Raw genomic sequence first — 23121 nt, forward strand, 5'->3', positions numbered from 1 at the left:
GGGCCACGGCGGTTCCACAGCACAACGACCACATATTTCTATGTGTGAAAGGCACCCAGTCAGTCAAAATGGTCCACCTGGCAGATTCATTCAGACCCAACCAAATCTGCTTAACAAAACCGCTCTGGAGATACGGCAGTTTACCGCTTTGGTATTCTTTGCACTGAGAGGTCATGGAAGGACTGAATAGAAACATGTGAAATCATTTGTTCATTTATTCATTAATATGTTGTCAAATTCAGTTTTCTATACACTATGGTGTTTATTCCATTTTCTGTACTATTAGATATACATATTTAAAAAAATATTTAACTTATTTTTAAGAAGAAATTAAATATTTTCTGAAAAAGAATCATTTTATTATCGTTCTCTAGCAACAAACCTGAAACAAGCCTCCTCCAACTCAACTAACTCATTTAAATACCTTTGCTCCGTAGCAATTTGTCTAAATATCGAGTTTACACAATTCTATTCTACAGAACACTGTTTTACCCTGTTACACAGTATATAGTTAAAGAACATTTTTGTAATAAACAAGTTTCTCTTTCGATATGATACAGAACAAGTTTTTCACACTTCCCAGCAATCACTCGAATATATTAAAAATGCATCCTTCTTTAAAAGGCACACACATTTACAGGTTCAAATCTTTATTGTTTTAAAATTCTACATGTCTTTTACAATACAATATTTTGTTATTTAAATGACCTCTAAATGGTTAATGTACAATGAATATGCTTTTTCTGAACTCAAACCATGGATTACGATTTCATCAACAGGATTATTTCCAACCCAAATCAAAAGAGGTCGGGAAGGTTTTGAGTGCCGCGTTTGAAACGGTCAAGAGCACACACGCTTCCCCGTAGAACCCAGGTGGCCGCTGTTCAAAGTGCTTTTGAAGACTGCTGATTATGGCTGGCCTTAACATCAGTCGATCAAATGACAAGTTTTTATTTTGAAACATCAAAGGGCATTTAAAAAAATAAATGAAACAATTTGCTTTAGTAATCTACAGACGCAAACTCAAAGTTATGATTATCTGCATGCAGTAACACTCCCCTTTAAATAGTTCTGAAGAATTTATACATTTTATAAAGAATGTGTTTCAGAGTGCAAGTTTTCTGATATTGATTTCACAAAAGGACAAATGCTGGTAATAAGAGCTAACATTTACTATCTAAGTCCAAGCTAATGTATACGTAACAGGCAATTAATATGGCTCACCGTAAGCCACAATGCAGGGTATGCCCTTTGAGAAAATGAACTACTTTGGTCCGCATTTCTAGTTATCTGGGTAAAAAAACCAAAAACAAAACCATTTTAAGTCGGCCAAGGCTTTTGATGAATTTATTGTTCCTAAAACGTAGCCAGTTAAAAAGGAAGTGATATACACCAATGAAGTGTATTGTCACGGCGACCTCCGTATAAAAAGACGGCCTGCTGTTTTTGGAGTGAGGAGTAAGCACTGTAGGACAGATCAGGCAGCTGTCACAGAACGTTTGATTTCTTCCTTAAGTTATACTTTCTTATTCCATGACACAGCTTTCACTCTGTAAAACTTTGTCCCCAGAGGAACCTTGAATCGGTTTTGTGCCTAAGAAGAAAAGAAGAGGAATGACTTCAATGGTTAAAACCAAACTACACAGTACTGTCCGATCGTACTGCTCAGTGCGAGAGTACTGGGGGCTGGGGAGCACGGGCGAGCAGAAGTCTTTACCAAAGCGCCCAAGACCCGCCCCTCCCCAGGCTGAGAGTACACGGAACCACTAACATTGATGGAAGAAAGAGCTGGTAATCGTTGCCCAACAATACGGTACAAACGGAGCCACGGGTCGCGATTTCGTACCGAAGAACTGTCAGTACACAGTTTAAGTTCCATCAGTGCTTTGGAGCAGAGAGGCCCCAAACCGTTCGGTACATTCCACCGACTCTACGGTGTCGACACTGCTGACACTACAGTCAGGGACGTGTTCAGCCATCAGACAGTTCACGTTATCTTCCTTCCCGGGGGATAGCATATGAAAATAAGAAAACAACAACTCTGCCTACAAACGGATGCACTCAGTCATCAGTTACGCTACGTGTTCTTTCTTCGCACACGAAAACACTAATAACTGGATAGTCACAGAAGAGCGTAGTAGTTTTCACGTACAGCCTGAGGAGTTGTTGGTAATCACCTATCCATGTCCACTCTCTAAAGAGAAATAACAAATCCTTATAAAACTCCTGGTTCGTACTCACACTCCTTGAACTCAAGGCCTAACTGGGCCTAACTCGATCGAGTGAGCTAAAACGCCAACCACTGCCCTATGAACAATTTCTGTGTAAAGGAGTATGTGAATCTGAATCTTCCTTATGGTTCCTAGTTTATATTACCTGATGTAGTTTTTACCTTTTTGGCTTGACAGTATTCCTTTTCCATTACTTTTCCAAGTACCCAGGGTCTTCGAGATGCACCTGAAGCTAGTGAACGAAAGTGTGAGTTTCTTTTTAAAAGTAGTTATAATTACTCATGAAAACATTAACTGCCAGAATCAAAACAGACGAATAAAGTTCTCAGAAGTGAAAAAAGGTGTAAGACTCTTAAAACTGAAATCCCTAAAAAACAAAATGTTTTCTGAGACAGAAATGGAATCATTTTACTTTTCAGCCATTGATTTTAACTTTCTTCACTAAATATAGATGGTAAAGCAAATCACAGAACTAATAAAAGTTCAAGAACTACAAATAATCTAAGTACAAATCATGAACAAATAAATCTAGGGATTCTAAGTTAGCTCAACAGTGCCATCTACCGAAATGCTAATGAAGATGGCCATTTCTATTTCTGAAAGTTTTTCAGACAAAATTTATCTTCTAGGTTCAAAGCAAAGCACTGCCTTTGTGGGGGTGGTGGGGGGGTGGTGGTGCTTTTAACGTCAGTGCTCAAGGGTAGGAGCCTGTGTCACATCTGTCCCGCACAGCGCCTGGCACGGCAGCGGTAACATGATTGGTGCACAATAAATAACATAAGGGCTAACGGGTTAAGAAGCAAAGCCCGGAAGGGCGGTGCTTGTGTGAAGGGGAGACGGAAAATGCAGGGGGAGACGGAAAATGAGGGAGGAGACAGGATGAAAAGCTAATCCTCAAAGAGCCAAAGTGTGACAACCTAAGAAAGGGAGAGTACTCATTTCATTTTTAAATTCATTAAAAGAGAAGCTAATAAAAGAGTTGATTTCCAAAGTATTGGGTCAATAAATGATCTGCTTAGGCTAAAGCCTGAGATTCCCAAGAGAAGACAAATCTGATCTTTATTCCCTAAACATAGTTTGGCAGGATATAAATGAAGGATATCATGAATGAACTATCAGAAATGGAAAATGCTCTACAGAGTAATTTAGCACTTCACAGATAATGCGTGATTTCTGAAAAGAATGATCTAAAACTGAATGCTTATGTTTTATGTCTGAGGAGTAATGGGTCCCACTGTCAAGGGCATAAAAACACTCTAGTATTTTGTATTTCTTTAAAAAAGTGGGGGTGGGGTGGGGGTCAGGAGGGTAGAGTTCCTTGGTAAAGTAAGACTGTTAAATTCTTTTCTCCAAGACTTGTGATAGCCCTTCACGTGGTAACGTGCACTGTAACCTCTAAGGGTACACAGGAAGTGTTTCCTAGATTTAAACACTAACTCTCCTATTCTTGGGAAAGGCACACTGAAATTTTTAAAGATCCATGATATACCTTAGCCCCTTATAGTTCTGGAAACAAAAATAAACACGTTTGTGTATATTTATGCATTTATACATTTAGACATACACATGTAGAATAAAACAAATGGGGCAAAATGTTAACAACAGGTGAATCTGTAAAGGTCTATAGGTCTTTTTCTGTTTTTTTAAACGCTGGTACTTGTGCAACTTTTTGGTAAATTTCAGAATCATTTTCAAATAAAAAAATTTAAAGAAATGAAAAAAAACCCAGAAAATCGAAAAAAAAATGTCGTTCATTGTTTTCAAGGCACAAAATCAGTACGTTGTAAGCTTATCTTCTCATTTTTCAAGGTTCTACGAAAACTGTACAAGTCTATGCGCATTTCTGTATACCCATCACCAACAGCCATGATGGAGTGATCGTGTGACACTGGCCTAATTCAAAAATTGGTATTTGCCCATGTCGGTAAGTCATTCCACACGGACACATCAATTGTAATGGGCATATATTCCTGTACTTTAATAATCCTATTTAAGCTAAGTACCCCAAGGTATCTATTCTCTTTTAAAGATCAAAGCAATAGATAATAGACACGGTAATGTAGTATATTTTAACACATTTTTTTTTAAAAAACCAAAAAAAAACACTAAGTATTGAAAAGTTTAATGAAAAAAAAAAAAAAAAGGAAGAACGTAAGATGATAAGCAGGCTAGAAAAGGCATTTTACAACCGGAGAACTTTTTTTCTAAAACTGGTCTTTACTGCCTTTATAGACAAATGAGTGTGTACTAAGCTAAAATAGGCTGCATGTGTATGAGAATTTTGACAATATAATTCTGCCTCTGCTAGGGTATATCTCATCCAATCTCATTAAATCCACTCTATTTTTGAATTGTCAGTAGATCCTGGAAAATAATCTGGATAACGCAGATTTTATAAAACAGCAACGACAAAAACAAAACGAAAAAACGAAACAAAACAAAAACAAAACAGAAACAAAAACGTATTAAGCAGAGTTCCGTCTGAGTGATGTAATTCTGTTATGATTAGACAGGAGGGGAAAACCTCTGACATACTGCGTGCGCTCCGGCTTCGCTAGCGTGGTTCCGGATGTGACACTTACCACCCTCACCTGGTTTCAGATCCAGGGCAGGCAGAGACTCCGAATGCAGGAAATACAAGGTTGGACTAACGGTAAACAACACGTAATTGTCATGGCGCTCGTCTAGGATGATGAGCACCAAATCTCCCACCTGAAAACTGAAGAAAGGAATGTAATTTATTGGCCTGCAGAGTCACTGCCGCACTCTTCTGAAAACTTCAAGCATATATTCTGCAGTGTTCAGCCCTATATTCAAGTATCAAACACTACCTATTGTTTAGAAAAACAAAACAAAACAAATGCTTGGATGAGGGGGGAGACCCCCCCCGGGGGAGACCCCCCCCCCCCCCAGTCATCTAGTCACAGGAAGAAGATGTTTATCCTTTATCTTCCACTCACACTACGTGCTACCTGCTATTTCTGTCTCTGGGTCTAGTGCTCTTCTGTTTGAAAGAAAACCCAGCAGTGTTCAGTTCATGTACTTAATCAGGCTTAAACAAGTCGGTGGAAATGACTGCTTTGGGGTGACGCCTGAAACACGGAGCGAGGAAAGAAGGAAGGGGGTGTAGCTGCCCAAAGGCTCTAAGTGATGCTCTCTTCAGAATCAGTTTTCAAAATGTTCAAAATATGAACAGGCCTTGAAGGCTAATCTTGCGGCCTCACTGAATTTCGCTCTCAGTCTAGCAGTGTTTTAGTGGAGGGTTTAGGGTTTTCTTGATGAAGTATCATCTCATCTGCAAATAGTGGAAGTAATATGTCTTCCTTGCAGAGCTGGATGCCTTTTATTTCGTTTTGCTGTCTGACTGCTGTGGCCAGGACTTCCAGTACTATGGTGAACAGAAGTAGTGGTTACCGGAGGGGAGGGGGGTGGGGGATGGATTAAGAGTAAGTACACTTATCACGTTGAGCCCTGAGTAACTGAGTAACGTACACAGTTGCTGAAATACTATGTTGCACACCCGGAACTAATGTGACACTGTACGTTAACTATACAGGAATTCGAATTTAAAAACTTAATAAAAAAAAAAACAAGGAAAGTTAACCTTGGATTTCACACTTGCCATGATCATTTAATTCTGTAGGTCTTGCACCTGATAAATCATCAGAATCACTGGGAAAGCTTTTAAAAGAGAACAGTTTTTTATTCATTAATTGCTTATCCTACAAATCCTCGATGCCCGCCTCACAGGATGTGGCAGGCACTGTTTTGGCTAAACACCAGAACATCTTTAAAAAGGCAGATAGGACCTCTCCCAGGCAGTTTTTTCTTTTTCATAAAGCTCATCCCATTCTAATCTTTGAAAGGCCCAACCCTGGATCTGACTTGACATACAGCTGATACATGAAAGCAGATACCATTTAGCCCTTTGAAATCACTGAGAAAAGAGAAGATTCTAATGAGGGTCAGTAACCACAGACGTCTGACAACCAAAAATTTCATTGACAGACCTATTACAGACAAAATACAGAAGACTAACCAGTGCTTGTGAGCTGTTAACAATGCTTTTCAAAAACCTTATTACGGAGACCCTCCTTTCCAACAGCCTGTGTCAAAACCCAATATATTACTGTGAGGTAATGTGGAACAGGATGGCTGTCTGTGAAATTATTCAACTGATAAATTTAATAGTGTATTATGAATCTGTAGTGTATCAATTACAGTGAAGTCTGAAAAACAGAAACCAGAAACACTGTAACTTAAAAAATCTATTTGAAATGACTCTCCGATCTAAAATGAAAAAGACTAAGGTGATCAACAGGATTTAGAAGCGGTGGCATTGGGGGTGCCTGGGGGCCTCAGTCGGTTGAGCGGCCGACTTCGGCTCAGGTAGCGATCTCACGGTTTGTGAGTTCGAGCCCCGCGTCGGGCTCTGTGCTGACAGCTCGGGGCCTGGAGCCTGGTTCACATTCTGTCTCCTTCTCTCCCTGCCCCTCCCCAACTTGTACTCTGTCTTTGTCTCTCAAAAATAAATAAATGCAAAAAAAATTTTTTTAAAGAGGTGGCATCAGCTGAAAAGTGGAGTCAAAAAGATTTCAGAAATATTTGTGTACAAATGATAATTAAAGCTGTAATAGGAATGGCTTTGAATGTAATCCTAATGTTTCCAAGAATAATTTAGAAAACCTTTACTTTTAATAGAAAATGTTTTACTACCAATGAGTACAAAACACTCAGCTCAATGCACCTGAAATCTGAAGGATTACAGCCACTGAAATATATTTCCATTAACAATCCAATACTATCTAAATCAGTGACTCTCTTTCACAGGAAAAACTTTGAGAAAATATAAATAAAATACTTACTCTCTAATAGCTATCTTTTCCGAATGCCTTGAGGATACCGAAGACATGCTCTGAGACATCTAAAAAAATGGACAGTTCATAAAGCTATTTACACAATTAAAGCACCACATATATTTATTAGGTCCTTGCTGCAAAAATTTCTCTCGATGTCACACACATTCAGATCTGTGCCTCAGCTTTTAAGAGTCCAAGCATAAGGTTCATTAATGTAATTCCTTTCCTTCAACAATAATTTTCAGTGGACAAATTCACCTACACTTTTACTTATGTTATTTAATCAAATTTGGCTGCATTAAAGACTACGTATAGAATATTTTATTTGTAATTCCATAGCTAATATTAAAAATATCACAGGGAAAGAGATTAACAATTTTTGGAGAAGAGTTTGCCAATTCTAACACATCAGTTTCAAATCTACTGGTAAAAGAACAAACCAAAAAACTCTGCAGGAAAATCTTACTCAAAGACTCACTAACTTGGAAAAACAAATAAACACAATGCTACTCTGGCTGAAAAGTGGGTGGGAGAACAAAGTTCTCAGAGTCGGTAAAGTCCCTCTCTGACGTCCAAGGCAACTTCTGAGAAGCTTCAGTTTAAAAACCCACAATTCTGAGCAAGTGCTAAATGAGGAAAGGTGTGACTGTCACCCATTTCCTCTCCTGATGATGAACAAAATGGGACGAGACACGCGAGCGGACGCGCTGTTGCCTTAGCCCAGCTGGGACGGCTTGCTCTTCAAACGGGCTTTAATCCATTTCTGACACCATCACATGACCCACGGGGCACGTGTCCCCCAGTCTCAGGGCCAGAAAGGATGGTGAAGATGCCTTCACTTCCCAAGCAGAGTGGGCAGCACAAATCAAGGACAGACAAGTGCATTTCTCTTATTAAGTCTAATTCTGATTCTCAGAATTTCTTCCATTGCTCTCTGAACTTCATATCTGGAATAACGAAGGGTCTCATTCGTGCTTGAAACAAAATAAAAAGAACAATAACAAATAATGAACAGAAAGGCCTAAAAGTACAGCAATTTAGTATCAAAATCATCCAAATGGTCTACATACTGCCAGTGAAGGCAAGTTTGACCATCCATTTTCTGGACCACATTTTATTTAGATTTTTTAAAAAGCTTAAGTTTTTCATATATTTATTATAAATGAGGTCTTAGATTTAAGAAAACACTGTGAAAACAGCTGTAAATTGACATGAGAGTATCCTTAACATTGAGACACCTCTCTGGGTGGGAGTGGGGTCCTCTGGATCTGAAGGGCAAAACTCCTTCTTTCATAAACACTTCCCAAGCATCAACTGTGTACCAGTTACTACTGAAGGTGCTAGGAACACAGACAAGACTGACTACAAAACCCTTGCCAAACAGGGCTTAAAATCTATTGGAAATACTGCATCAAACGGCATGTTGAATGATGTCTGAGACAGGCAACTCTTCTCAGTCTTTTTGAACAATGGTTTGCTGTACTTACAAAAACAGCAAATAGACTTAAGATTGTCTTGGTGATAAATTAATGATTGACTATAATGACTGTAGACTAATTGACCATATGACTAATGACTACAGAATTTAGATGTAATTTTTGCTGTTCAATAAGGTATAGGAAAGAAAAGCAGATGTTTCCCTACAAGATACTGTTTTTAAAAAGCTCAATTCTAATCAGTATCAAAACTTTTCAAAAGTACTGAACACACGCCTTAAGATTATTCCTATTTCCTCATAACTTACAATTATTAGAACTTGCAAAATGAAGTAACTGCCTTATTAAAACAAGTAAGATCAACTGTACAACTGTTCAAGTAATTGGTTAATATGTTTGCAGGTTAGCGTAAAGCCAAGATTAATTCAGAAGATTATACAGGGTATCATGCAAAGTGTCAGGATCAAACATGTTCAGTTTAAAAAAAAAAGTGAACGGACATAATGTATTAATTACGCACCCTTAAGAGTGAATATGTTAATTTCCAAAAGGCCTATAAAAAGTACTTCTAACTATAAAGAGTTACTGACTTAAGAATCCCAACTTGATGTTACAAATACATGTAATTACAGAATCCTAAGTGATCATAGCTTATTAATCACCGGAAACACGGTCTTGAATTTGCTGACTGATATTAACGTGACATTAGTAAGGTAGTCAGCTTCGTCCGTTCTACTGCCACGGAGGGCACCTCTGACCTACGGTCACCTCTCTGAGAATCAAGTCATTAATGACCCACACGGCCCAATGAAACTACTAGAAATAAATTCATCGAGCCAAACATGTTGCTGACGGTATTTATAATGAAATGTAATGCAAAACATTTTGAAATGTTAACATCTATTGGCCAAGAAAAATAACTTACCAGTCTTTGATTTAACCGCTTGTTTTCTTCTTCTTTCAATTGTAATGTCTGCAGGAGGAAAAAAAAGGGACCTGTGGTTTATCCCTTGTATCTTCTCTACTTGAAACTTCCTAACTGTCAAATTTCCTTCATCTTCACATTAATGTTCTGATCTAGTATGAAAAGTTAGTGAGGATATTCTTTTTTATGGATCCTTTCCAACTGTTTTAATTATTTACAGGCTTAAGAGAGAATTAGAACAATTTTAGGTACATTTACCTAAGCTGAGGGTTCTCAAAGTTTAATATGCTTTAGAATTACTTGTGGAACTTGTAAATGTGCAGTAAATAGCTGGGAGCTATTCCCGAAGACTCTGTAGGGGATAGACAGCAGACGGGGGATAGGAACAGGTCTGGCCTAAGAGGAGGATTCTGTAGTTATAACACACACCCCAGCTGAATTTCACAAAGGTGATCACACAACCCTTTAATAAGAATGCACGATAGAACACAAAGTTATAGAATTCTGACTTTGGATTCTTACTGGACGATTAAGCCTGAAAAGAGCAAGAGAAAATGTTGAAAATCTTAAAAGCCCAAGGAATGAAAGTGATCTATGAGTAAGGATATGTTAACTCTGAATCAAAATTATACATAACCTGATAGTACAATTGAGAGGAAACCCCTTATTGCCATTTTTTTAAAATTTCAATTAATCTCAAAAAAAAAAACCACACAAAAAACAAAACCCCTAACTTATCTCATTATTCATACTCTATTTTTGCCCACTTCTAGAAAATACTTACCTTATTTTTGAAATAAATACATGAGGGTTCCTATTTATAATCTTTTGTTGCATTCTGAACTGTTATTGAATAAAACCATTATTCCCTATATTCATTTTATAAAGACCACCAATCTTCTTTTCGGATATAGACTTCATTTACTGGGAAGAAATGACAAATAACAGACCTGGAATACTATTACCAAATATTTAGCCACCTGAATAAAAAAAATGACAGGATTTCTCAAAACATTAATCGCAAAAGTAACCACTTTTTAAAAGATCTAACTTTATAAACACAACCTGGTATGTTTTCAATATAAACATTTTGTAACAGCGTCCAAAACGAACGCGAACACAGTCAACACTGCATTTCAAGAAAGAAATTTACTTACTCGTTCTAACAGCATTATTCTCTGTTTTTCTTCAGATAGCATATGGATATTTTCTCTAAAAGAGAATGATTTATTTTAGTTTAAGTCTTTTAAAATTCTGGACTTTACATTCTTCAATAAGATTTGGAAATTTAACTATTACTACAGAGCACTTTAAAAATTAAAGATTTGGACTACATTTTCTTTTTTTTTTTTTAATTTTTTTTTTTTATGTTTATTTATTTTTGAGAGAGACAGAGTGCGAGCGGGGAAGGGGCAGAGAGAGAGGGAGACAAAGAATCCGAAGCAGGCTCCAGGCTCTGAGCTGACAGAATAGAGCCTGATGCAGGGCTCGAACTCATGAACAGTGAGATCATGACCTGAGTTGAAGTCGGATGCTCAACTGACTGAGCCACCCAGGCGCCTCTGGACTACATTTTCAAAAGCAGCCTTAATGTTTAAATTAGGACACATTTCAATGGTACATGTTCTTTGTACTGGAGGTCTTGAATCCAGATCGACAAACCTTTTGAAATTATAAGCAAAACTTTGTGCATGCATTTTTCTAGAGGCCATGTCTTTTGAATCTGAAGTTTTCCCCCAGAGAGGAAGAAGCGCTCCTCTTCCTACGTGTGGGTTAATGTGTGGTACCAATAAAGTGGTATTTCCTGGGTGGCTTCACCATTAAAACTAGAAATAAAACACAATACATCTATGAGTAAGCTACAGACAGAACTTAAAGTTTTATCCCACAAAAAAATAAACCAGATCTCAATAAAGATTTCAGTGGTACTACTAAGTGGCTAGAAATGTGCTCATCTCTCTGCCATGCGTAAATCTGCCCATCGCACTAAAACACTCAAAAGTTAGAAAAGAAAAAAATGTCTAATAGGGTACAGGCTTGAACGTTGTATTTTTATTACAATTCTTTATGGAGGCACAATTGGGAAATAAATTATGAGACATTCAAAGTGTAAAATATGATGATGTGATATACATACACATTGTGAAAACATAAGTTCAATGAGTCAACTAACACCTCCATCACTTACCTTTTTGGCAAGGCAGGGAGAATGCTGAAATTCTACTCTCTTATCAAATTTCAACTATACAACACAGTGTTATCATTTACCGTGACCATGTTACATCCTTAGGTCTTGTTCATCTTATAACTTGTACCTGAAAGATTGCAACCTTTATCCAACCTTGCCCCCCCCAGTCCCAGCTCCTGGCAACCACTTTTCTACTCTATGAATTTGACTTTTTATTTAAAGATTCTACATATAAGGGATACTATGCGTTATTTGTCTCTCTCTGGCTGGCTTATTTCATTTGGCATGTTGGCCTCCAGGTTCATCCATGCTACTGCAAAGGGCAGAATCTCCTTCTTTCTCATGGCTGAATAATAATTCGTGAAATATTTTTGTTCACCATTTTCTTAATCCATTCATCCATCAAGGGATACTTAGGATGTTCCCATGTATTGGCTACTGTGAATAATGCTGCCGTGAACATGGGAGGACAGAGATCGCTTTTGAGATAATGGCTTCATTTCTTTTGCATAGATGTACCCAGAGCTGAGAGACAGCTGGATCATACGGCAGCTCTACTTTTAATTCCTTGAGGAACCACCATATTGTTTTCTATACTGGCTGTACCAGTTTACATTCCCACAAACAGTTCATGAGAGTTCTCTTTCCTCCACATTCTCACCAGCACTTGTTACCCACTGCCTCTTTAATAACAGACATCCTAAGAGATACGAGGAGACTGGTATCTTGTGGCTTTGATTTATATTTCCCTTATGATTGGTGACACTGAGTACCTTTTCATGTAGGTCATCCGTACGTCCTCTTTGGAAAAAGGTCTATTTTTTGCCCACTTTTTAACTGGGGTTGTTTCTTTGCTGTTGTGTGGGTTCTTTATATATTTCAGGCATTAACAATGTATTAGATGTATAATTTGCAAATATTTTCTTCCACTCCATAAGTTGTCTTTTGATTTTGTTGATGTACAGAACCTTTTTAGTTTGATGTAGTCCTACTTGTTTATTTTTGCTGTCTTTGCTTCCAGTGAAAACCCCCCACACCACTGCCAAGCCAATGTCAAGGAGCTTCTCTCCTATACTTTCTTCTCTGAGTTTTACAGTTTTGGGTCTTCTATTTAAGTCTTTAATCCATTTTGAGGTGATTTTTGTGTATGGTGTTAACATAGGGATCCGGTTTCATTTTTTTGCATGTGGCCGTCCAGTTTTCCCAGCACCATTTATTGAAGACACTATCCTTTCCCTACTGGGCATTCCTAAACTCCCTTGTCAAATTTTAGTTGCCTAATATGCAGGAATTTGTTTCTGGCATCTCTATTCGATTCCATTCAGCTTTGTATCTACTTATGCCACCTGTTTGATGACTACAGCACTGTAATACAGTGTGAAACCTGTCAGAAAGTCAGAAAGTGTGAAACCTCTAGCTTTGTTCCTCTTGCTCAAGATCGCTTTGGTTATTCAGGGCCTTCTGTAGTTCCGTATGAATTTTGGGATTGCTCCTTTCCATTTCTGTGAGAAGTGTTACTGGAGTTTTGATAGGGATTGCAAAGAATCTTCAGATTGCTTTGGTTAGTAAAGACATTTTCATAATTTTAATTCTTCCAATCCATGAACACAAAATCTCTGTCCACTTATTTGTGTCTTCTTCAATTTCTTTCACCAACATCTTGTAGTTTTCAGTGTACAAATCTTTCACCTCCTTGGTTAAATCTATTACTAAGTATTTTACTTTTTGATGCAATTGTAAATGGGACAGTTTCTCAAATCTCTTTGTTAGTTCATTGTTAGCATATAAAAACATTACTGATCTCATGTCCTGCAACTTTCCTGAACTTATGATTAGTTCTAACAGTTTTTGGTGGTCTTTTAGGGGTTTCTACATATTATCATGTCATCTACAAAGAGATAATTTCACTTCTTCCTTACCTGTTTGGGTATTTTTTATTTCCTTTTCTTGCCTAATTGCTCTGGCTAGGACTTCCAGCACACTATGGTGAAAAGCAGTGGCGAGAGTAGGTATCTTTGCTTTGTCCAGATCTTACAGAGAAACTTTCAGCTTTCTGCTGTTGAGTATGATGTTAACTGTGTGTTTCGCATATACAGCCTTTATTATGTTGGGGTACATTCACTCTACACCCACTTTGTGAAGAGTTTTTATCATGAAAGGATTGATGTTGAAAATTCTGTCAAGTGCTTTTTCCTCATCTATTGAAATGATTAAACGATGGCCATTCTTTGTTTTGTTGATGGGGTAGATTGCACCAGTTTGCTGAGGTTGAACCACCCTTGTATCCCTGGAATAAATCCCACTTGATCCTGGTGTACATTCCCTTTCGTACATTGCAGAACTTGGTTTATTAATATATTGCTGAGCATTTCTGCATCTATGTCCATTATGGATACTGCCCTGTATTTTTCTTGTAGCTCCCCTGTCATGCAGGTAACAGGGTAATGCTGGCTTCATATATTGAGTTCCGTAGAGCTCTTTCCTCTTCTATGTTTTAGAAGAGTTTCAGGAAGGTTGGTATTAGTTCTTCTTTTAAAAAAAATGTTTGATAGAATTCACCAGTGAAGCCATCTGGTCCCAGACTTTTCTTTGCTGGGAGGTTTTTGCTTACAGATTCAATCTCCTTACTTAACTGGCCTGTTAAGATTTTCTATTTCTTCATGACTCAGTCTTGGACGGTTGTATGTTTCTAGGAGTGTATCCGTGTCTTCTAGATTGTCCAATTTGTTGTAAATGATTGTACATAGTAGTTTCTTACAATTCTTTATGTCTGGTATTAGCAGTAATGTAGACTTCTAAATTATTCTGGGTAATTCCCCATTTACATTTTAAGCAACTGACTAAAGCAGTAATTGTGTCTTCTAAATGTTAATTCTTTTTTTTTGTTTAAATTTTTTTATTTGAGACAGAGTGAGCACACATGAGCTGGGGGGCAGGGGTAGAGGGAGAGCAAGAAAGAGGGTGTAGAATTCTTAAGCAGGCTCCATCCTCAGCATGGAGCCCCACATGGAGTTCGATCCCATGACACTGGGATTACTACCAGAGCCCAAACCAAGAGTTGGGACACTTAACCGACTAAGCCACCAAGGCACCCCTAATGTTAATTCTTGTAGGAAGAGGCTATGCCTAAGACAAGGTCATGAAGATTTAATTTCATTTTAGCTTTTACACTTAACTCTGTGATTCCCCTGTCTTGTAAATAGGAGATCCAATTTCATTCTTTGTTTGTGGATATTCACCTGTCCTGTCCTAGCACCATTTACTGAAAAAGCTAGCATTTCTCCATTGAATTGTCCTGGCACCATAATACAAGGATTCAGGTTCAACAGACTATAAAGTTAAGGGCTTATTTCCAGACTCTATTTCAATGGTTTATATATATGTCTACATACATATAACTACACACATATATATCAGCTACCAACATCCTTATTACTATAGTTTTGTATTAATTTCTGAAATAAGGACATGTGTGTTTCCAACTTCATTTTTTTTGAAGACTGTTTTGGTTATTTTGAGTTCGTTGCATTTCCATATGAATTTAGGACCCACTGTCCACTTCTGCAAAAAAGGTGTATTTCAACAACAACCGTGTTGAATCTGCAGATCACAGAGTATTGCTACCTCAACAAAATTAGGTCTTTTTTTTTTTTTTAAGATTTTGTTTTTAAGTAATCTCTACATTCAACGTGGGGCTTGAACTCACAACCCCAAGATCAAGAGTTGCATGCTCTACTGAGTGATCCAGCCAGGCATCCCAAGATTAAGTCTTCCAATCAATGAACATGGGATGTCTTTTTAGGTCTTCAAGTTCATTCAATAATATTTTGTAACCTTCAGTGTACATGTCTTGAACAACTTCTGTTAAATTTATTCTTAAGTATTTAAATTTGTAGTGAGATTCTGGGGACTGTCAATATACAAGATCATATTATATATACAAATAGAGATAGTTTTATTTCTTCCTTTCTAACCTGGATGCCTTTAATTTCTTTTTCTTGCCTAAGTGCCCTTTATAGAACCTCAGGTGCAATGCTGAATACAAGCAGCCAAAGTGGACCATCTTCTTGCTCTTGATTTTTTAGGGGAAAGCATTCAGTGTTTCACCACTGAATATGATCTTCTCGTGGGTTTTCTTTTTTTTTTTTAAATAGTTTTGAAGACTTTTATTTTTGAGAGAGTGCATGCACATGTGCATGTCAGTGGGGAGGAGGGGAGAGAGAGAGAGAATGAGTATGAATATGAATATGAATGAATCCCAAGCAGGTGCCACACTGTCAGTGCGGAGCCCAATATGGGGCTCAAACTCACAAACCGTGATATCATGACCTGAACCGAAACCAAGAGTCAGAAGATGCTTACCTGACTGAGCCCCCCAGGAACCCTGATGTTTAATTTACTTATCGCATTCCTGAAATACTCCAATGAGTCATGACGATCATCTTTGACTCCATTCCATCTGAAATGTTAAAACTGTCCTTGGGATTTTTTACACCTGTATCTTAGTCTCTGTAATTTTTAAATCCATACGTGTGGTTATGGTTCTATTCATTCCACGTATTTGTACCTTCTTTTTACTTGATATTTTATTTATCATAGTTTACATACTTTTATTAATTTCATTTTCTCATACATGTACTTGAGATTACATAATTGTCCCAGTGTTACCACCTTGATTATAGCTCTCATTTTTGATACTTTTGTTTAGACTTAATAACTCAATTTCGATTTTCTTATCAATACCTATGTTGTATACATAGGTATTCAAATTAGCAAATGGATAAACTACTTTCGTTACTAATTTTCAACTGCTTATGCTTAGTGGCTGTAATTACTTCAGTATTTAGAACTCTGAGACTTGTTTTGTGATCTGGTATGTAGTGAATTTCCTTAACGGTTTCTCTATTGCTTTATTTATTTATTATTTTTACTTCATTGTGTCACGAGAGGAAAAAGGCCTACCATAACTGTGGCTCTACAAAGTTCTCGTTCTAGATTTAATCCACTTTCTATTCATACACAATTGATCGAAGTTACATTTTTAAGCAACTACAAGTTACCAACCAACTGCTTAAGGTAAAACCGTGCCCTCTCTAAATCTGAAACTTCTTCTTTAACTTATAAAACCCTTTTGCCTTGAATGATTTACACACTTTTCCCCTTACTATTTTTCTTCAGGTGCTTCTCATATGTAGAATTCAGTTGGATACTTTTTTTTCTTGAGAGGTTTTGCTGCGATCGGCCGGTTAACTGTTCCCGTGTCTGGACTTCCTTCTGTCGCTTACGCCTTCTAATTAGGATAGTCCCTTTAGGAACTCCTCTGCCTTCCCCCGCCCAACACACACTCACCAAAATCAATATATCCGTTACTATGGTAACGCCCCTTCCTCCTAGGTAGTGGACCTCAGAGTTTAAACACTTCCTGCGAACAAGAACAGCTTCACACTCCTGCAGGGAGCCTTCAGCGGGCAGCCCACGACAAGTCTGGGGCACCCGTAAACTATGAAAAGAGGCCAAAGCGACTCACATACACACACAGTCAGCGACACTAAAGTATTGCTCGGATTTGCGGCTCAAAGATCTAAAAGGCACAACGACTTTCAGGCACAGCAGCGCCACACGTATTTCCTGTCCTCGGCGCTTGGCTCACGGAAGTGCACCGGTGCTTGGAGAGCCTGTCCTACTTGGGGCAGCTGAAGCCGGACGGACTTACTGTACAGACATCGTGCTGGTCTCCATCGCCGAGTCGGCTTTGCCTTCGTCTTGCGTTTCCGGGCCTGACCGCTCTGGCTCGCCTGGGAGTTCCGGTGCGCATGCTCCGTAAAGTTCCGGGGCCGCGGCTACGTACGGCGAGGGAACAAAACTGCCGCCGCGCAGCTTGCTGACTTCTTCCTCCAGTTTTTTCTTTTCCTCAAGCAATCGAGCTCGATCTTCAGACAGTGACTCTATCAGATCTGGAGGCCCCCCCCAAGGTGAAATCACACATTATAAACATTTCATGTGACTGTTTTAATCTTAAAAGGCGTTGAAAATACATGACAAAACGTCACTTACCTTTATCTCGCTCTTGCTGTTGCATTGTACTTTTCAGCTTATCATTAAGATCGTTGATTATGTTTTCTTTTCTCATTTTCTCTCTTGTTAAAACAGTGTTAAAGTTGGTCTGGAACAAGAGAATGACAACTGTTTAAATTATCTGCACGTACACAGCACCCAGGGCGGAATAAACTAGCCAATATTTTTGTTTTGCGTGGTGCATCTGTATGTGGAGAAGCTATAGTGCAGCTCACAAATGATGTATGTCTGGTTTGTTGGTTTGTTTGTTTGTTTGAGGGGCAGAAAGGGACGGAGACAGAGAATCCCAAGCGGGCTCTGCACTGTCAGAGCAGAGCCTGATGTGGGGCTCGAACCACAAATCCGTGAGATCGTGACCTGAGCCGAAACCAAGAATCAGATGCTTAACCGAAGTGAGCCACCCAGGCGCCCCAAAAATGATGTTTGTTTTTAAGTAAGAATGCTATACTGTTGTAAATACAGTGTCACTGCACTGTCCTGGTTCCACATTAAGATACGTTCCAATTTAATACCTTTCAAATGAATTCTATTTTCTCATTACAGACTGTCTACCTATTTATCGTCAGAGGAAATTTAGCATGAAGAGATGATTTTAAATTTGGGGGGAAAGAAAGAAAACGAGGTAACGAGTGTTGTTATACACTCCCTTTTTCTTCTTTAATAATCTTCCTGCTTCTGGAATCTTCCTTTTGTTTTTAGCTAAATCTTGACTACCACAGTAATGTTTCACAGAGATGACATCATCCCATCTCTTTATCTGGACATCTGGCTTATAATAACTAGACTTGTTCTTCCTCGACTTTTATAAAAACTTTCCGGGGCGCCTGAGTGATTCAGTCGGTTAAGTGTCTGACTCTTGATTTCAGCTCAGGTCATGATCTCACAGTCATGAGATTGAGCCCCGCATCAGGCTCCAAGCTGGGCAAGAAGCCTGCTTAAGACTCTTTCTCCCTTTGCCCCTCTCCCAGGCACACACACTTGCTCTCTTTAAAAAAAAAAAACAATTAGAAAAAAACCAAAACCCCTTCCTACTATGAAGCCCATGTACTGAAGTGCCTGCACAGATCGCGAAAGTCCCTGTGGCAATTCTCACTGTAGTTTCTTTTATAAAGATGACCAAATGGTCGACAATTTCATTTGCAAAATCTCCATTAAGATCTTCTTTAAACTTAAGAGCCACAGGGGCGCCCTGGTGGCTCAGTCGGTTGAGCGTCCGACTTCGGCTCAGGTCATGATCTCACGGCTTGTGAGTTCGAGCCCCGCATCGGGCTCTGTGCTGACAGCTCGGAGCCTGGAGCCTGCTTCAGATTCTGTGTCTTCCTCTCTCTCTCTGCCTCCCCCACTCACACTCTGTCTCGTCTCTCAAAACCAAATAAACATTAAAAACTTAAGAGCCATAGATGGATGGCAAAGGCCTCTTCCCATCTGCCCAGCATTTCCAATTCCAAAATTAAGAGTCAGGATCCTTCAATTAATGCATACTGCCAATAACGCTAAAAACTGGGAGACAGAGTAAGGATATGGCATTTTTAGAGCAAAATTAGTGAATTCATTAAACACTGAGTTAACCAGAAACCATACATGAAGATGCCTCAAAAGGGGCACTTATGATGTCTTTTGTTAAGCCATCTCTCTATGTATTATTTATGTAAAAAGAATCAACAAATATTTATAATAGCACACACATTTCTGTCAGTTAATTCATTCCCTACCTAATTCGGGCAATCTAAAATTATGTGTCGCTCATAAAGGAGCACACAGAAAGATAGCAAGAGAGTGAGAGTTCATGTCGAATGAATCATACAAGGGAATGTACAACCTCAGATTTTTAAAAACAGAGACATCATTAATGATCTCTTCCTTGGTAATTCTTAAAACTGGTCGCTACTTCGCGAACACTTAAATTTCATTGGCTTCCATAAAGCCGCACTCTTTCTTTTTCTAGTTATTCTCCTTCCTTCTTTTCAGGCTCTCCTTTCTTTCCCCAGGCCTTAAAACTTAAAATGTAAAGTGACTACAGGTTCTGAACTACTGGACTTTCTTGAATTCTAAAAAGACATGAAGGTAATCATACCATCTCAGAAAAGGGAAAAGACCCACATATATCGAACGAATGTGGGTACCAACTATATATGTGTCACCGTTTCAGAAACGCATCCCTCGGGGTAAGAAAACCAGGTCACTCTTCTCGCCGGCCCGAGCTGTCACTGCAGACGCCCACTGCCCCCCCCCCCCCCCCCGTGCCCGTGTCTGGCAGTTCTCCCCTCTTTCTCCCTGTCCCAGCGGACGATCCCTATTAAGTACAAATCAAACTGTGGTCCCTTGATTTCCTCTCCAATTGCTCGTCGTCATCCAGGCCTGCGGTGAAGTACAAGCTCCTTCACCAGGCCCCCTACTTCTTAGCGGTCTGGCCCCTGTGTCCTTCACGAGCTTTACACTCTCCGTAGTCATCAATACTAACAAGTGAATCGTCAAAGTTCAACAGCCCGCCATTATCTACCACTGGCCTGTCATGTGGACAAGAATGAGGGAAGTGTAAGAAGTCTGTACCGATTAGCATGTAATTTAGAATAATAAAATTTTAGAGCTCGGGGAAAATTCAATCATTATATATGAAGTCGTATAAGCACTTAAAACTAATCGGAATTGAAAATGCTTTTATCATGAGGATATTTAATAAATATTATCAAGGTCAAAGCTGGAAAAATCACATCTAAGATACGAGGCACCCTTAGCTGCACAAAAAAATTATATTCATTAATTTATATTTAGCTTCTTTAGACCTAAAGTAAATGTAATGAGGGTTGGGGAACATACCTGTTGTTCAGCAATCAGAGATGTTCGAACATTCTGCATTTCTTCATTCTTTCTTTTCTCTTGCTCTTCAAGTTGTTCTAGAAACTTTGCTTTTTCTTCCTGAAGCTTTTCTTGAAGTTCAGCGACTAGGCTTGAAGAATCTTCTCTGGTAGATTCAGTGGCAAGACTTGAAAATTAAATGAAGTATTAAACTTTCCCCCCAAAATAACATATAATCGTGAATATATCAAATGCCACAATTCGCTGACATCAGAAAGGCTACGTATCTTCCTTAAACCTAACAATAATTAGGAGATATTTCTGGGTAACCCTCCACCCTTTTTATCTACCAACTGGAAGCAAGTAAGAGGGGAAAGTGCCAGATACTGACACCAACATGGCTGAACGACTATGATAACCGTGTGTGATAAATTCAGGATAACCTGCTTCTACCAGTAAGTGGGAATGTTCTCAATATAAAAATCAATATGCGTCTCAACTCAGTTTCAAATTTCAGTTCTGCTATTCCTACAACTGTAATGTACATGACACAGATAAAAAAAGAAAAAAAAGAGAAAGAAAAAAGAAACCCATACGTGAAGATCACGTACGTTGAAAAGACCTTAATTTCTAAAACAGGTTTTGGGTCATTTTGTTAGCTAATGAATAAATAACCCAAAACTACAGGCGGGCTTAAATGTTCACAGTAAATCCACGTATTCCTAATTCATACTCATCTCCCTCGAAATTAGCTAACCCCTGACGGGTTGCTGACAAAGCACCCGAGAGAAGAGAAGAGGAAAGGCGAAGAGAAAAAGCACAAACACAAGTTAGTAAGCACTGTAACTTCTGATACAGAAGTGAATTTTGTCTGTCTTCAACCCAATAATCTTGTACCTCAAAAACCTTTGCCCATGAAGCAGGTAATTAATCCCACCAAAGGAGTCACAAATATGTTAAAACCACAGGAAAAAGGCTGCCATCTTAGCAAATATTCCCACACTATTTTGGTGACCAAATCAACTCATTGCTTTAAATGTACACTTACACAATTTCAAATGACACTTTAATGTTTCTGGAATGACGAGGCATTTTACAACCAATGTGGATATTGAAATTGTTTGCTCTTACTTATTCCTGATGTAATTTCATAATCTATAAAATTATTATACAATTAATACTACAGCAATTGACAATCAGACAAAAACTGTTCACTGTGATTCTTTTAGTCATACTTCCAAATTTACTGATAAAATCTAGTAATTCATATGAACTTGGTCCCCATTTTCTCCTAAGAGATGGTTTTAAATGAGCAAACATGAAGTATGAAGTTAGAGACATAATATTTCTAACAAAGTCTGACACTTCTTAGTTTACAGAAAGGCTTCAACTGGGGAAACACTTAATCCGTAATATAGTAAAAAGGGATAAGGTAAAAGATTTGTTTTCAAAGTTTTCCTTTAGGGCTAGACGACAAAGGGGTACGGAAGGTAAAAACTGTAGCACAGAAAGAAACCTGACAGGCTATGTAAAACAAAGGATTACGGAGAAAACAGAATATAAATGTGGACTCAACATACCAAGTGTTAAGGATTAAATATACACAGAGTTTACATATTAGCTTGACTTCAACAGTGCTTGTCTAATAAAATGTTTTATGTTTTTAATTAAAAAAAAAATTTTTTTTTTGAGAGAGAGAAAAAGAGCAGGAGCCGGGGAGGGGCAGAGAGAGAGGCAGACACAGAATCCGAAGCAGCTCCAGGCTCTGAGCCGTCAGCACAGAGCCCCACGGGGGAATCGAACTCATGAAATTCGAGATCACGACCTGAGCTGAAGTTGGACACCCAACGGCCCCAAACCTTGGGGATTTTATAAGTACAATGTAAAGTCATTAAAGAATTTTATCTAGAGAGAGAATGATAAAATATAAATTCAGGTTTGTGAAAGACTTCTGTGAGGATATTGGTCAGAACACTGGAACACAGTAACAAAGTATAAAGGAGGGAAGGTTCAGCATGAGAAAGGATTCTGGAAGCGTGCGACAGCCGCGGTGCAGGGATCCCCAGGGCGCGCCGGGCGAGAACGTTGCCCTGGCCGAAGTACTTCCGGAAGACGGTGTATTGCCTCCCCAAGGACCAGAGACCCTACAGGTGCCAGCGAAAGGCTTTCCATTGGCGGGGGACAGAGGTGCACCCAGAGGGCATACAGCTTTACTGCTGCCTTTGGAGGTGCTACACCACAGATTCTGTGCACTGCGCAGGCAGTGGGACTGTTTTTCTGCGACGAAGGACATCAGACACAGCGTGGAGAGGCTCTACTCTGGAGGATGGGGGGCGGGGCAGTGTGGTGTCAGGTCCTTGAAGATTTGAGTCTTGAATCCCAGCTCCCTGCCCTGCTATTCCGTAGGGCTGCCTCAACAGCAAGGGGTGTGAGATCGCCCCGTCTGGGACGAGAGACTGTGGCGGTGCCGTTTCCCCCCCAACGACAACACCGCAGGACTTCAGAGAGCAGCGCGGTGGCCCATAATGGAGGACGGGCCACTTACACCAAACCCTGCCCCCTGTGCCTGGCAGCGGCGTGTTTACTTGGGCAGGGGTGACTCGGAGCCAGC

General features: G+C 39.1%; 1 protein-coding gene across 2 annotated transcripts in view; it reads right to left on the reverse strand.

The window, feature by feature from the left end:
* Positions 1–335: 335 nt before the first annotated feature.
* Positions 336–23121, reverse strand: part of RB1CC1 (RB1 inducible coiled-coil 1) — a 91148-nt gene continuing 68362 nt past the window's right edge. The window contains exons 16-24 of one of the 2 annotated variants that reach the window (XM_060610525.3): positions 20532–20697; positions 17694–17802; positions 17353–17593; positions 10609–10663; positions 9452–9499; positions 7097–7155; positions 4823–4950; positions 2393–2463; positions 336–1594 (exon numbers count right to left, since the gene is read on the reverse strand). In XM_060610525.3, the coding sequence (XP_060466508.2) occupies positions 1517–1594; positions 2393–2463; positions 4823–4950; positions 7097–7155; positions 9452–9499; positions 10609–10663; positions 17353–17593; positions 17694–17802; positions 20532–20697 (955 nt within the window). In that variant the 3' untranslated portion in view covers positions 336–1516. Of the gene's footprint in view, positions 1595–2392; positions 2464–4813; positions 4951–7096; positions 7156–9451; positions 9500–10608; positions 10664–17352; positions 17594–17693; positions 17803–20531; positions 20698–23121 lie in introns of both variants that reach the window. The other variant, XM_060610524.3, reaches the window with a different exon arrangement.

This window comes from Panthera onca, chromosome F2 (assembly GCF_046562875.1).
Source record: "Panthera onca isolate mPanOnc1 chromosome F2, mPanOnc1 haplotype 2, whole genome shotgun sequence".
Taxonomy (NCBI): domain Eukaryota; kingdom Metazoa; phylum Chordata; class Mammalia; order Carnivora; family Felidae; genus Panthera; species Panthera onca.